Source organism: Chroicocephalus ridibundus, chromosome 1 (genome assembly GCF_963924245.1).
Source record: "Chroicocephalus ridibundus chromosome 1, bChrRid1.1, whole genome shotgun sequence".
NCBI classification, from domain to species: domain Eukaryota; kingdom Metazoa; phylum Chordata; class Aves; order Charadriiformes; family Laridae; genus Chroicocephalus; species Chroicocephalus ridibundus.
The window spans coordinates 69,339,371-69,353,872 of NC_086284.1; the positions used below are offsets into that span (position 1 = coordinate 69,339,371).

General features: G+C 46.0%; 1 protein-coding gene across 1 annotated transcript in view; it reads right to left on the bottom strand.

Annotated features, from left to right (window-relative positions):
- Positions 1–485: 485 nt before the first annotated feature.
- Positions 486–14,502, bottom strand: part of SH3RF3 (SH3 domain containing ring finger 3) — a 251,417-nt gene continuing 237,400 nt past the window's right edge. The window contains exons 9-10 of the mRNA XM_063338544.1: positions 13,780–14,117; positions 486–3,760 (exon numbers count right to left, since the gene is read on the bottom strand). Of these exons, the coding sequence (XP_063194614.1) occupies positions 3,592–3,760; positions 13,780–14,117 (507 nt within the window). The 3' untranslated portion in view covers positions 486–3,591. The remainder of the gene's footprint in view (positions 3,761–13,779; positions 14,118–14,502) is intronic.

Sequence of the window (14,502 nt, forward strand, 5' to 3'; positions counted from 1 at the left end):
CTTGTTATTCTTTGTGTCCCTTGCCAAGTTCAGCTCCAGCTGCACCTTGGCCTTCCTGACCCCATCCCTGCAAAACTGGGCAACGTCCCTATACTCCTCCCAGGACACCTGTCCCTGCTTCCACTGCCTGTGCATCTCTTTCTTGCCCTTTAGTTTGACCAGCAGGTCTGGACTCAGCCATGACGTCCCTTGCCTTCCTTTCCTGATTTCTTATGCCTGGGGATCGAGAGCTCTTGTGCTCTATGGAAAGCGTCCTTAAAGATCTGCCAGCTCCGTTCTGCCCCTTGTCCCTGAGGGCAGCTTCCCAGGGGATTCTATTGATAAACTTCTTGAAGAGCTGGAAGTTTGCTTTCCTAAAATGTAGAATGTAGGGTCAGCTCAAAAAAGCAGGGTTTGCAGAGGGGTCTTCCCTGTTTTCTTTGCAAACCTCAGAGCCATTTACATTGCTTGTTCACTTTGCCGTCTAATAGAGTGAGAAACCTCAGTCAAGTTGCCTTAATGTTTATTTTATTTAAAGAATCAGAAACACAGTCATTGTAGTTCATTTGTACTCATATCTGCCAACATCTCCTAAATCACGTTAACATTCATGTATAACAAAAACATTTTCTGAGCTGTGCAAAGTTCAAAGGAATTGTTCAATTACTTGAACGCATTTCTAGAAGAGCAAACCTGGCATTTTACAAACTGAGGCCTCCAGAAGGAATCTTTTCTTTTTTTCCCCCCACTGTAGGAGATGCAGATGTCCCCTCCTCCCCGCTTCCCTGGTATGACAGGTAAAAATTAGACCACAGGACGAGTCGAACCTCTCTCAGTCCAGGACTTTCCAAATGACACTGGGTCACGTTTTCATATCACTGAGCTGTATTAAGTTCTGCACTTGTGCTCCTGGCATGGGAGTGATTTGTCCAAGAAGATTACTCAGTAACCCAGACTGTGATGATAAGCAATAAACAGGGGCCAGAAACAGCTGTTACCAAAATAGAACTCCCCCCCACCCCCCGACCCCCCCCAATATTTTTCATTGCAGGAGGTATGACTGGAAGGGATGCTGTCTATTAAAAAACCCACCATCCTCCCTGCAAAACATATTTTAAAGCACTGATCTCATGACACGACGTCTGCCTGTTTTCCTTGACCTTCTCACACACCAACTTTTGTCCTGTTAGAGTTAAGCATGAAAAGGTGGAAATCTGGAACCGTTTTAGATCTGGCTAAACACAAGAGGCAGCAAGCAAGCTGCCATCCTGTTTCATTTTTCTGAGCGTAGTAAATACAACCACGGAACAGAATTTTAAGAGCGATTTCACCACTGTAACTTGTCAGAAAAAATCTCCTCATCTCTGACAGATCTAGCCCAGAATTTTTATTGGAATTGATAACATGCATTTTGGCGTTACTGACCCGCTAACCGTGCAGTTTACTGTTTGAGGTGCAGTGACACCAGTTCTGATCTGGACCAAATAAATGGACAGATATGGCTCTAGTCTCAAGCAAGTCTTTCCAGAAGACATTTCTTCAGTCTCTTATTGGTTATAAAAAGGCAATTTCCTCTCAACAGTAACTAAACTTTTAGTGGCTGACTCATTACAATCTGGAATATGAACAAATGCGGCAACGTTAAGTATAAAAAGAAACACCCTGAAAATGATGCCTCCCTGTTTGAAGGTGCTATACTTGGCCATGGACTGTGTTTCTGGAACCGGTTTGTTACATGTGACAGCAAGAAGAAACTTATTTTACAGAGAACAAAGTCACGGAGCTGAACTTAAACAGGAACGCTCACTTACATGGGTTTTGATATGTACTAGTATACACGGCTTGAATGAAAACAAAACTTACACCTTCGCATATGAAATACTGGTAACGCAGTAATGATGTTCACCCACCGGGCCTCTTCCTTTTAATAAGATCATCTCCAGGTTACAGTGCCTCCGACACGCTTTTAAACAACCACCACATGTGGGCTTTGGCAAACAGCCAGCCGCTGGCAAAGGCAAGGTACGGATACAGCTACGAAAAGCCTTTCATCACGCTTCATTCCTCAAGAGCCGATGTCCTTTTAAATACTCTCACAATCATATTGTGGAATTTTTTCGCATTCCACTTCATACGAATAACTGGCTAAACTCGCTTTACATTTATTGCACCTTTAAGTCCCTGGTAGATGGAAGCTTATATTGCCTGATACGGTTTGTATTGTAGCTTGACCATGTTAAGAAATCGAACAGTCTCCTGAACTGTACATTTCTGCAGTAAGAAATCACATTTCGATAACACTAATTACAGCTGTCGCAGATCAGCTCTCGTCTCCGTGATGCAACGACAGAGGAAAACTCCACGGTCCCTGCACGTGCTAGAACCTGCAGTGTTCTTCTTATTGCCATGAAAAAGTCAATTAAAACGACTCCTCTGGGAATTACTTCCAATTCTGGAGTAATTATCACTCTCCAGACAGAGCGCTGTGCTTCAGCATGGGTCTTCAGCCACTCTAAATAGGTAGGAGAGAGCGAGCACATGTGTGTTGCACGGACACACTCCCCTAAATACATTTATCGGTGACCAAGCGGCTTTTTCTTTTTTCCTCTACGAAGCACGAACAAGCAGTCTGATCTTGATCTTCAGGTACGTTTCTAATTTCATATGTTGAACGCAAATCTTGTTGCAGCCTCTCTGTTTAACCAAACCAAATCTTTAACAATTAAAAAAAATAGCACCAGATGTATGAAAAAGAGGAAATGTCTGATCTAGTAGGAATATATATAAAGTAGAGCAATTCTTACAGTAAAAAGGTACGTCATACAAAAAGCGATGGAAAGTGATACTGAAGGACAAAAATCCATGCTGCATATAATAAGGGCAGAAGACAGGCAAAAGGGATTCTGCTCAAATAACCACAGTTTAATGGTGGAGCTGTACTTCCTCCAGGACCTCCCCGGCGGCAGCGCCGGGACACCGGATGGTATGGGACTCTGAGCACTAACACACTCACTGACAAACTTGCGCAGCATATCTTTGAGGTATATAGAAAGCATGACATTAACATTTTGGACTCCTCATTCTTTCTTGCATGACGATGCACCGATCTTTAGCTGGGGTTTTCTCCACCCTCCCCCTCCCTCCTTTTCCCTCAGGAAAAACAAAATCCCAGTTTAAGAGCTTCCTAGCACACCTCCTTGACTCTCAAATCCATCTTGCATAGGCCAGTAATAAGAACACTGCAGCTCTGACAAATAAGTTACAGCAATATAACAACTTTCCTCTTATTTTTTTTTTAAAGATATCTTCTCTATAATTTACACAAAGGGTTAACAGCCAGAGTTTAGGTTACGTACAGTCCAGATGGGCGTCCTTTCAGTCTGTGATTCCAGGTGGAAGGCACTACTTCAGCATACCACTGTATGCACCGCACGCGGTCTCAGGAGCACAGCGGGACACTGCGTCTCCAGAGCTGTAGACTGAAGGGCCTGGGGGGAGTCTTTGGAAATAAAAATGGCAGTGGTTATCAGTCCAGTTTCCCTTTGCTGTCTCTTCTTGTGCTATGCAGTTTCCCCTGAAAGCTCCTCCAGTTGCGAGAGCGGCGAGCCATCTTCAGAAGCTCTCGACAAAGCTCCCCGGGAAGAGTCCCGTCCTGCCGTTCCTCTGCAACGTCCCTTTGTACCAGCCGTCCTCGCGTTTCTTGTGCACAAACACAATGTCACCTTCCTTCAGTTCGATCTCGGCCTCGCTCTGCGGCGGGTATGGGACGACAGCGCGATACCTTTGGAGACAAAAACACAAAGATCTGCTCAGACAGCAGTTAAGCCTGTGCCTGACGGGAGCAGCCCGGGACCATGCGTCCGGCAGACTCTACTGGGCCAGACATTTGACTGGTTTTACATTGGCCTGAGCCCCCACCTTCATGGATGCTCCCCTGAATGTGAAGGGCTGTGTAAGCAGACAGGTTGGTTGTCAGGAAGGTAATCACCCCCCCCGAAATCCCACAGAGGGCACCTTAGTGGTTCCCCAGGGTGACACCTGCAAGCCGCCGTTGACTACTGAGGTCCTTTCCCGATTTCTGGTGCTGACCTGTAAAGCCAGACCTAGAAGCCAGCCCTGCTTTCAGGCTCCTTTCCCCCAGAGTGCTAATGATGTGTCAGTGCTGGCAGCCGCCCGAAACTCTGCATCACGTCAGCCTGCTCCGGGAAAGAAAAGGGAGGCAGGTTTCCTCCTCCCTTCCTGCACCCAGTGCTTGGCAGGTTCCTCGGGGGTGGCCCCAGAGCCTCCCGCTAGCTCACAGCCTGTACAGGACAAACTTCAGGATATGGGAAGCTTCTATTTATTAAAAAACTGTCTGCACGTCGAGTCAGAAACAATCATCTTGCCTCTCCCTCCCTGCCTTCTTGTGAACCAGAAATCTTGAGGAAAAATACCTTTGGAAACATCAGTAAGTTACATTACAAAATGGCTGTATCTGATACACCTACGTTTTCTACTAAAACTCAGTATGATGGGGAAATCTCTGGCCAGATTGACCGGAGACTTGACGGGGATGTACTCAGGAACCAGACCATGAAAACGGGAAGATATTGTCAGAAGCTGGGACTACTTGCGGCAGTCCCTGCTCCCAGACGTGTGCTGAGCCTGTGCCAGGGACTCTCCTGCTTTCTCCCGGCGCTGCATCTGCCTCTGCCGTAACGTGTCGCATTCAGCACTGCATCTGCTCCATCCAAAAATGGGGTTTGCAGTGCTCCCACCAACTGCCTGTGATATCATCAGAGGTCAGCTGAAGCAGTTCACATTTTTCATCTTATTATGTGTCTTGGGAACGTACTTTGGGTCCCTCAAACCAGGGGAAGGGAAGCTAAAACGGAGGGGTATCAAATGACTTCAGAAGTACCCTCCAAACCAAGAGGGAGCTCCTGTCCTGAATCATTCACAGGGCGCTCCGGGAACTTAGCTTTCAAGTGTCACTTCATTTTAATGAAGTAATGATGGGTCTGATCCTGACACGGCTGTTCTACACTCAGGCTTATCAGCAAGTGTCCTCCTGAGGGCACAGACTGGGCCCCTTTACATCAGTGGACTTGTGTGTGCAGAGCAAGGAATATATTTCTGCTGCACTGGTTCTTTTCTTCAGCACATGTACTTTTGCAGTCATCTGGCATTTGGTTAACAATCAATAACTGTCTTGCTAATTGCAAAGTAATGAATATAGTAAGATAGTTAAAAGATGCCAATTGATTACTTAAAGCCCATCTCCCGAGGATTAATATTTCCACAACCACTGCATGGCCATTGATGCCCCAGTCATGTTTGTTACAAGGCGAGTATTTATTTAAAATAATACCCTGTCCTCGAGGACTGAGTTCAATGAGCACTGAAGGCTCTGGAGCACTCCCTGGGGCTATTCCCAGTGAGATGGTACCAAAGCAAGGGATTCTTCACTGGCGGTCACTAATTTTCCTTGCAGATGTTGCTCAGGTACGTGGTGAGGTTCTGAAACTGGGGACTCCACAGTGAAAATACGAGCTTTGGCTCTATGTTTGGACACCTCCACAGCCAATCACCCTGTTACCTGGAAAAGCATTCTACTCTAAAACCTGACTACAGCCTTTTTATCTTGACACAGCACCAGAGTCATGTAGGAAATATATGTATTCAAGTGCCATCAAAAATCTGCCGATCCTCTCTGTCCTTCAGTCAATAAATCTAGTTGTCACTTCCTTCCTCTGTGAAAAAGCAAATAACAGAGGTTGAAACGTGTGCTGCTGGCTGGCTGCAGGAATATGGTCTATCACGCTATCATCTGTGGAACTGCTACACTTATATTATGAAGCTTTGCCAATTACAGCCATTATGCAAATGAATGCACACATTATTTCAAACACTCTGCTGCAGCGTTGATTAATTAAATTATCAGAGTGGAACAATTGTAGCTAAGATGATGCCAAGTTTCAGATCTCGCAACTCTATGCACAATCACAGAGCATTGGAGCTCTGGACCAGGATCTGAAGAGGCTTTGAGAAAGAAGAGGGTTGGACCTCAAGGGCAGCCGGGTGGTGCAGAGGCACTTGCGGGCCCTTTTGGCAGGTCAAGGAAACAGAAACAAAGAAAAAGGTGGTGTCTTGGGCAGGGTTGCCTCAAAGATCCGACTGGGACTGCCGGCACCTTGTGTCATACCCTAAGCACAGAGCCATCCTTTTAAAGCCAGACTACATCCTAGGAGTGAGGAGCTGCTAGTCCCTAAATGGTTCACATGAGGAGGGAGGTGACCACGCTCAACAGGAATGTGCCCATTGTCATAAAAGGGCATCTCAGCCCTTTTATCACACAGCATCTCCTTAGAGATTTAGAAAAACAAATCTCAGTTGCTGCATTACCAAATGAAGTACTTTTTCCCATTTAAGGAAACCCCAAATGCTACGGTTTAAATTTAATTAACCACGGTACCTTATAGGAGAGCACCAAAGTGTTTTTGATAGAATAACAAAATCTTAGATATGAAAGACCTTGCAAATCGGCTAAGAAATCCTCCGTGAGAGATGGAAAAAGATGCTCATGCTTGTTCCCTTGAGAGGCTTTTGAGGCAGGGCCTGGGAGAGGCAGCCCGGGGAGCGCTGCAGCGGGCAGCAGCACGGCACCGCTGCTGTGCCGCCCCTCCAGACCTCCAGGTGGCATCTCAGCCTAGTTTATCCTCTGGAACTGAACTACAAATACATATATTAGCCATATTTTTTTGGCAGAAAAGATCCCTTCTCCCAGACATCCTCCCTCACTCCCAAAAAGGCAGTCCTGTAGACTTCTATTTATATCTCTCCTTTTCATTTCCCCTTTTGTCCCTTCTTTGAGAAGCTACTATAAAACTGTAGGTTTTCTTACACCAAACTGCTTCCTGGCATTTCAGATGGATCTCAGAGTGATCTCAATTTTGTCTGTGTCACATTACACTTCTAAATTACAATCTTTTAAAAAGGCTAATTAGCTGGGCAACAATTGTGATGACAAGTGTGGCAACCACCTCTGCCTATTATTAACAATGTTTGGTATCTTCTGTTGTAAATCGTACTTTCAGATAGTTGTAATTCTGCCAAATGTTAACCATTTTAGCCCAAACTCTCCACAGCAGCTGACTGTGTCAGACTGAGGGTCCCACATTCGTCCCAAATGGTCTCATCAACTCCAGGAATAAGATGAGGGGTTTTGCGGCACCAGCAGGACCTGGGTGGGGGCTTCCACAAACTGCTCTTGGGTTCCCATACTTAGGAGCAAAGACCTGTCCTGTGGCCCTGCTGGTCTGTCAAGGATGGTGTTCCTTCAGAAAATCACCTGTGCTCAGCCAGGTTAAAAGCATTCAAACCACCCCAAAACGGCACATGCTTAGTAGAGGCTTGTATGAGAAATGAAGGTAAAATCTCTGATGATTCATGCTCTGAAATGTCCTAGCTCTGCAGGATCTCAGAGGTTGCATTTCTCTTCCTTTCCCAGCAACAGGCTTTTATCTCAGGGCACAGACTTGATGTTGGACTTCCCCGCTGCTGGTTTCTGTGGCATCCTTGGGGTGGGCACTTCATTCCTGGAGGGGACTGGCTGGGTTAGACAGTGGCCTAGGGAGGATCCTTGGTACCCAAGACAAAATACATGCCCAAGACAAAGGCTGGGAGAAGTATCAGCAAGGACAGGGGATGGGGTTTGCATGGGCAGGGAAACCTCAGGGACCTGGAGAGTGGAGTAAGGGGAAGGAGAGGGTGGAGGCAGAGAGAGGCTGAGGGGAGAAAACTGGGAGCCGAGGGAGAAATGGGAGCATGATGAAAACTAGAAGCCCTGACAGAAGGTGTGGGTATGGCTGCTGGGGAGGGCAGCTGTGCTGAGCTAAGTCTGGGAGAGCAAAAAGCCTGGGTGGGAGGGGGCCTGGGGCTGGGACATGATGTCTGGTGGGGCAGGAGACTGAATGGGTAGAGGGTGGCACTGGGGCTGAGGGTAGGACGGGGACCCTGGCAACAATGATCTCACTGACAGACAGGAATGGGTCCATCAGCCCTGTCCCTCTGCTGTCAGCAAAGACCTGGCAATCCCACCGTCCCATGTCTTCACAGCACTCATCCTTGCAATCAAAACAAACACCTCTCCCACCCAGTTCTCACTTTACTACTGCTGCTGACATCTGCAAAGTGCAGCTAAGACTCCTAACCTTAAATAGATGTTACGTGACGGAAGTTTTGGGTTTATTTCCTTTAAAAGAGCAAACTGACTAAGAATGTCATGTATGTAGATGCATAAAGACATCCACTACCTTAACAGAACAGAAATGTTTCACACCCATGAATCTGAAACAGGCAACTAAAATTGCCCATGACTTCACTATTGCTTGTGTGCAACATAATTTTTCATTACATGATTGCATATGATTTTTCCCATAAGATGCCTGCCTCGTTTAGTGTACAAGATGTCCTGCTCTGGATGTGAGTCAAGGCTGTGACATGGAAGAGATGCGTGGCTGCCAAAGCCACCCAGTTTTTCACAGAGGTTGGAGGATGTCTAGTGAGTGACCACAGCGAAACTCACTGAGTAGCGCAGGTGTGGGCAAAGTGGCTTCTCTGACTCCTCCAGCTGCAAAGCCTCGTGCCGCACTTTCCACAGAGTGAGACTCATCTCATGCACCCTCGCTGCGTAGGAGTCAGTTGTCTGGTCTAAATTACTCATGCAGGCTCTCTGTCAGCGTGCACAGACAGGCACTGAAGAGTATTGATCAGAACTGATCAGTAATTAAGGGCTGGGCTCAGGCCTGGATACCGAGGAAAAAAAACCCAAAACACTGAGTATCTGCTCAGTGAGTAAATGTGTGCATCCAGGACACTAATGGAGCTAGAGGAACTTAAAAAAACCCCAGATGTACAGTGAGGCAAATTAGGTCTGTAGGGCTGACCTCCAATCCGGTCCCATTTAGAGTGCTTGAGTTCGGATGCTTAATGCAGGTTTCTGTTTGTCAAGGTATCACGCGCTCAGGACAGGTTTCAGGAGTCCAGTCCTGCGACTGGTCACTTGTGTGTTAGGGATACACAGTTAGTTTTGTGTGGGAAAGATAATCAGTGAAAATGAGGGACGTAGCCCCGTGAACTTACTATCAGTGAAGCTCTGTTTTTCCATCCTTTTACTGGCAGACTGCAGAGACCTGCAAAGTGCCTCTGCACACTACAAGCCAGAACCCGCTTCACTGTATTACGGTGCCTGAATCAGCAGCCTTAGAAGAACAAATCTCAGTTGGATCTTCTACCCTTCTGCTGGAAATATTGCAGGATTCAGTTTCTGAGACGGTAAATTCTAGTTTCTCAGTCCTAAGGCAGGTATCCCTAGTCAGAGAAGCACTTAACCGTGTGCATACGTGCCACTGTTCAGTCAGAACCTACTCCTGGGGTCATTTCTCTAGTATCACTTTCCAGGAAAGAAAAAAAACAACCACCCTTTCTTTGCTTTCCCTTTTGGCAAAGAAGATATACATGCACAGAAAGATTGAAGTCAATGGGCGTTAAGCACATGCTTGAATGCTTCCTTGAATTGGGAGCTCAATTTCTAACGTGGCAGTGATTTGCAGAAAGGATACATGGAAACATGGAGGGGTCTATTTTAAAAGTCAAACTCACTGCTCCCATCTTATTCTGCAGCACTGTTGTGGTTGCAACTTGCTTGAAGGCTCCACGAAAACCATAGAAACACAGCACTGATATGCCAGTCGTGACAGTGAGTCTGGATGCGACCGCTTTATCAGAATATAACATGGCAGAATTAGTGCCAGTTACTATAAAAGAGTCAACAATGCGTGACATGTTTTACTCAGGTTTGCATCTGGGAACAGTGCCAGGCAGCGAGGGGAACATGACTCACGCACACACACACATGCACGCTCAGCTCTCCTGTTTTGCCTAATGTATGGTCATATTTTCTTGAAGGGGGTGGCAAGGAAAGTATTTTGCTTTGGCGCTGCTAGGCAGACAGCACACCCCTCTCCCACGTGAGCCGACAGCGTCGGTGGGATGCGGGCAAGACTGCGGCCCAGGCTCTGCCTGACCACGGCGCATCCCTGTACTGGTCCTGTTTCCTGCACCAGCAGAAACTGAATGGAGTGGTAGGTGGAAAAGAGCATGTGGGGCACATGCAGCCTGATGTGGGGTAGTCAGTTGACAGTCAATCACTGCAACATAAAGTGACATGGACACCACCCGGGAAATTTCTCCGCTCTGCTGCTCAAACTGCTGGATGCTTTATGGCAGAGAGCAGCTGAAGGAAGGTGGTTTTATAAACCAATAGTGGGAAACTACACCCAGAAGCCAGAGATGGGCAGTGACTATCCCAGCAAGCCAGTTAAGTATCAAGGCTAAATGACAAGAGAGCTAGAAGCAATTTCCTTTCTAATCCAGCCCTCCATAACCAGGTTTTGGAATATCAAGTAGGATAAGATAAAATAATTGTTTTCCTCGCTCTCCCTGTGCGAGGGGAGGTGTTCATCTCAAAAAATGAACGAGAGCATAAACATTAGCAGCATCTCCGAGAGGGCGAAGCTCACTTCACCTTCCTTCTGACTGGCTGCAACTCCCACGAAGGGCTGCGCTGTCAGGCAGCGGAATAGGCACTTCCCTTAAATCGCAAGCGTCGAGCTGCGAGCAGTCAGAGCCTTTTAATGCACCTCCAATATGGCTAGTGGCACGACCGCTCGGGCTTGACGAGTCGCCTGGCTGTGGCGAGCGCTGGAGCTGTAAGCCAGCCTCCATGGGAGAAGTAGCGGTGCTCTGCTGCCTGCGCGAGCCTCATGTCGAATGCCGTAAATATTAAGGAATGTGCTACTTCTTCCAACCTTTCAGGGCTCTGTCTCTGTGCGCGCAGATGGGCGTTGGGAGACAGAAAGCCAAGTACAGCTAAGTGCACTGAAATGCTTTGCAGCTTTTTAAAATTTCATCCAGCATCTGAATCTGTTTATCTAACCTTTTTTTCCCTCTCCTCCCTTTTCTTTCTCAAAGAATTGCTCCTACTGTGTGGATGAAATGCACCAAAATGCAAACAAGCAAAATATGGAGCTGAGTGACGTTGAATGTGAGTTCCTCCATTGCCAGATGTGAAAAGAACAAGTGGTTTGAAAACCGTAATTTGTTTTAAAAAAAATATAATTTGGTACTTCTGAGCAATTTGATGATTTAATGAGCACAGATGGATGTGGGATGAATTTCTAGGAGACAAGTGTTTAATGTATCTGCTCAGATTATTCCAGGACGAAGCATTATCCTTCCTAGTGCATGAAGGTAATTAATATTTCCCATTACGGGCATGAAAAAACCCATATGATCGGTTAAGGAATGCAGATACACCAATGATATGGAAGTTAATTCATAAATCAATTAGAGAATCTTGCCTGCTGTGTATAATTAGGGTTACTTCAATTATAGCTTATTTTCGGATTTAAGACTCAGGAATTAAAATGCTTAAAATCAGAGTAAGTTCCTTACCACCATATACTGCAATTGGAAGTATGTGCTCAGTTTTAACGGTCTAAATCTTATTTTCTCCTGATTTCCAGCACGCCTGAGCAGATACAGCTAACCCATGTTCCTCTGGTTTTATTCTGCCACTTAAAATTGTCATCAATTAAATGTTTCATTGTCTGGACCATCCTGAGGTGATCTGACAAATTTGCAGGATATAGGACTAGCCCTGGCATCTTAAATAATGCGTCTGGACTTCTCTACGGCAAAGGTTTGAGAGCAGCAACTCAACAGCCAGCTCTGAAGTTGTCAGGGGATGTTGTTCCCAGCTTCTTTCCATAGCCACATTTAACTAAAGGTGCAGCATTCCACTGATTTAGTTACACTGGTGCAAAATCTGGTTTATATTGATTTAGCTTTTCTTATAGCATTAATCTAAACTGATGTAGACCAAATTAAGTGCGCCTAAATAGGGATTGGTTTTTCACTCCTTTTACTAAATTGCTTTTTCATGGATTTTAAGGACAAGAGACTACTGTGATAGTCTGCTCTCACTGCCTTCATTACAATGCTGAAGGACTTGCCTGTATTTATTTCTGCCTCAAGTCAAATAGCTGCGCTTGAACAACAGCATCTCTTTCAGACAAAATGCCCAATCTAGAGTAAAAAAATTCCCATGTCTGTCTGTCTGCAGTTTCTTACAGACTGCTACCAAGCCATTCGTAAACCTGCTCTTTACCAGGTATACCAGAGCTCCCTGTATCACTCACCGCAAGTATATTGTTTTAAATCTTCCATCATTCTTCTGATGCTTCTCTGAGGCCACTCCACTTTGCCTCAGATTTGGCTCCTCTGAAATACGCTGTTACTCTGTGTTCTCCTTACCAATGTGTTGAATTAGCTTTGTAGCAATGGGTCTGCACCCTTCATCACCTACCTCCTACTTCAGTCCTCCGTTCTGCAACAGCAAAGTTTTTAAGCTGGACAGTGCAGGTCCAAGACCCAACTCTTGTTGGCCTACACCAAATACATACACGATCATTTTCTAGGGATTTCTGATTTAGAGTTAGGTTTGATGCCAGCGAATCGGTTTTCAAACCACTTAGTGTCTGCTGTGTCAGATGTGTACAGTTTACTCAGGAAAACATTTTATGGTAACAAACCAGACGCTTTATAAAAGTTTAAATATGTTACAGTGTCATTATTACCTTCCCAACCAAATTTCAACCCGAATTCAGTAAAACACCGTGTAAGGTATGAACTGTCCTGTAGTATCCCTTATTATGCCCTGCATCATCTTCTCCATGATCCCAACTGGATTTGGGGTCAGGTGGCTTGCCCTTCAGCCTCATTCATATACTCAGACAAAAACAGTTTCTTCCAAACTTCTGGAACTTTACTGTTGTTTCAAAATTGTTTTAAATATCAACTCCAGAGAGTTCCCTAGACTGCTTTCTGAAAACTCTTTGATGCTTTTGTAAAAAACATGTTCTCCTCAATCACTTTTTGAGTGGAAAGCATTTCAATAGCATCATATCAGTGCATTATCTGTTCCCTTCCCAGACCTCAAACTGCAGTCTTGTAGAAAATATTTACCTGAAGCCAATATGACTCTGCACATAGAGACCGAGCTCTTTTCTTTACCCTTGTTTCTAGTCAGTTATCTCTCTCTCCACCTGGTTTTGTATTTTGCTGTTCCTACTCTACTCTTTTGGGTTTCCAAGGTCAGTTACTCTACAGTACCAAGGTGCAGAGCAGGCTGCTGAAATGAACTCCACAATCACTGGTACATTCCTCTTTAGAAACGAGCTGCATTCTTGGTAACAGGTCACTGAAGATGGCACTACCTGTAAGTATCCTAAACAAGGAGAATTTGAAACAGTCTTTGATATTGCAGAACAGGCCAGAAAGGGCCTTGATGAGCAAACACATCACCCCTGTTGCCCCCAGGCAGGAAACGCCACATGACAACTCCATAAGTTTATTAAAACACAGGGATCCCACTTAAAAAGTCGCCTTTGCCAACAGCTTTTACACCCTTTGGGCTGAGAAAGCACTGCTGTCCTCCGTATTTAGACCAGGGCTGTACGGCGTCATGGACAGGTGCTGCTCACCACTTTTTTAATCAATGAACGTTAAACCTGCACTGTGTGTCAAACGATTTTCAATGGGCAGATGCATGTAAGCCCTGTCTTTCTAAAAGACAGCTGAGACACCTACAGTCAATCCACAGAGCAGCAAAACTGTGACAACCCTTGAGCAACCCTTGCAGCCCTCCTCCAAATGCTCCCTGAGGATGCAGGCAACCACAGGAGATACACAGCTTACCTTTCCCGGGGCAAAGGCTTGGGCTCTGGCCGAATAGCTGCCATGGAAGAGAGGGGCTGCCTGGCAGGAGAAGGGATGGAAAAATTCAAATCCAAGGAGCCTGTTTTCCTGTGCAGAGGCTCCAGCCCCATGGCTCCCTGCATTTCACTCTCGATAGGGCATGAGCCGGCCCTGCCGTGGCTGGAGAGGGAGGAGAGCTCGGGTCCCACTGCCCCTTGCAGGACTCCTTCGATGGCTGCCTGGGGGTCGTGTGTGGGGGACACGGACGGTGGGGAGCGTGACTTCTTTTTTGTTGATGCTCCTGCTAGAAGTTTCAGCAGCCCGCTCTTCTTCTCCTTCTGCAAAGGAACCAAACGAAATATGGGTAGTGAGCAGACATACCAACTCCCTTTGTTTTTCTTTTGGAAAATCTCAATGTGTGTAGCAGGGAACCTCTCAAAACTGCCACGACTAGAGGTGGATCCATGTAGAACTTGAGCTTTCAGTAATAAAGATCCTATGAAAATCCCTCCCCGTCCAACAGGGATTCAACTCGTTCAGCAGAGTAAGGACCTAACATACTGCAATGACTATCTCCATTTTCAAATCCACCCAGGCAGTGATCATGTGCCTTTTGAAAGAAATATTGCAGTTACAGTGGGACAGCAAAGGTACAAACTTCCCATGTAGAGAAGGCAGAAATCAAATTGCTGCTTTCTCTCTTCCAGGAGAATCTTGTCCCTC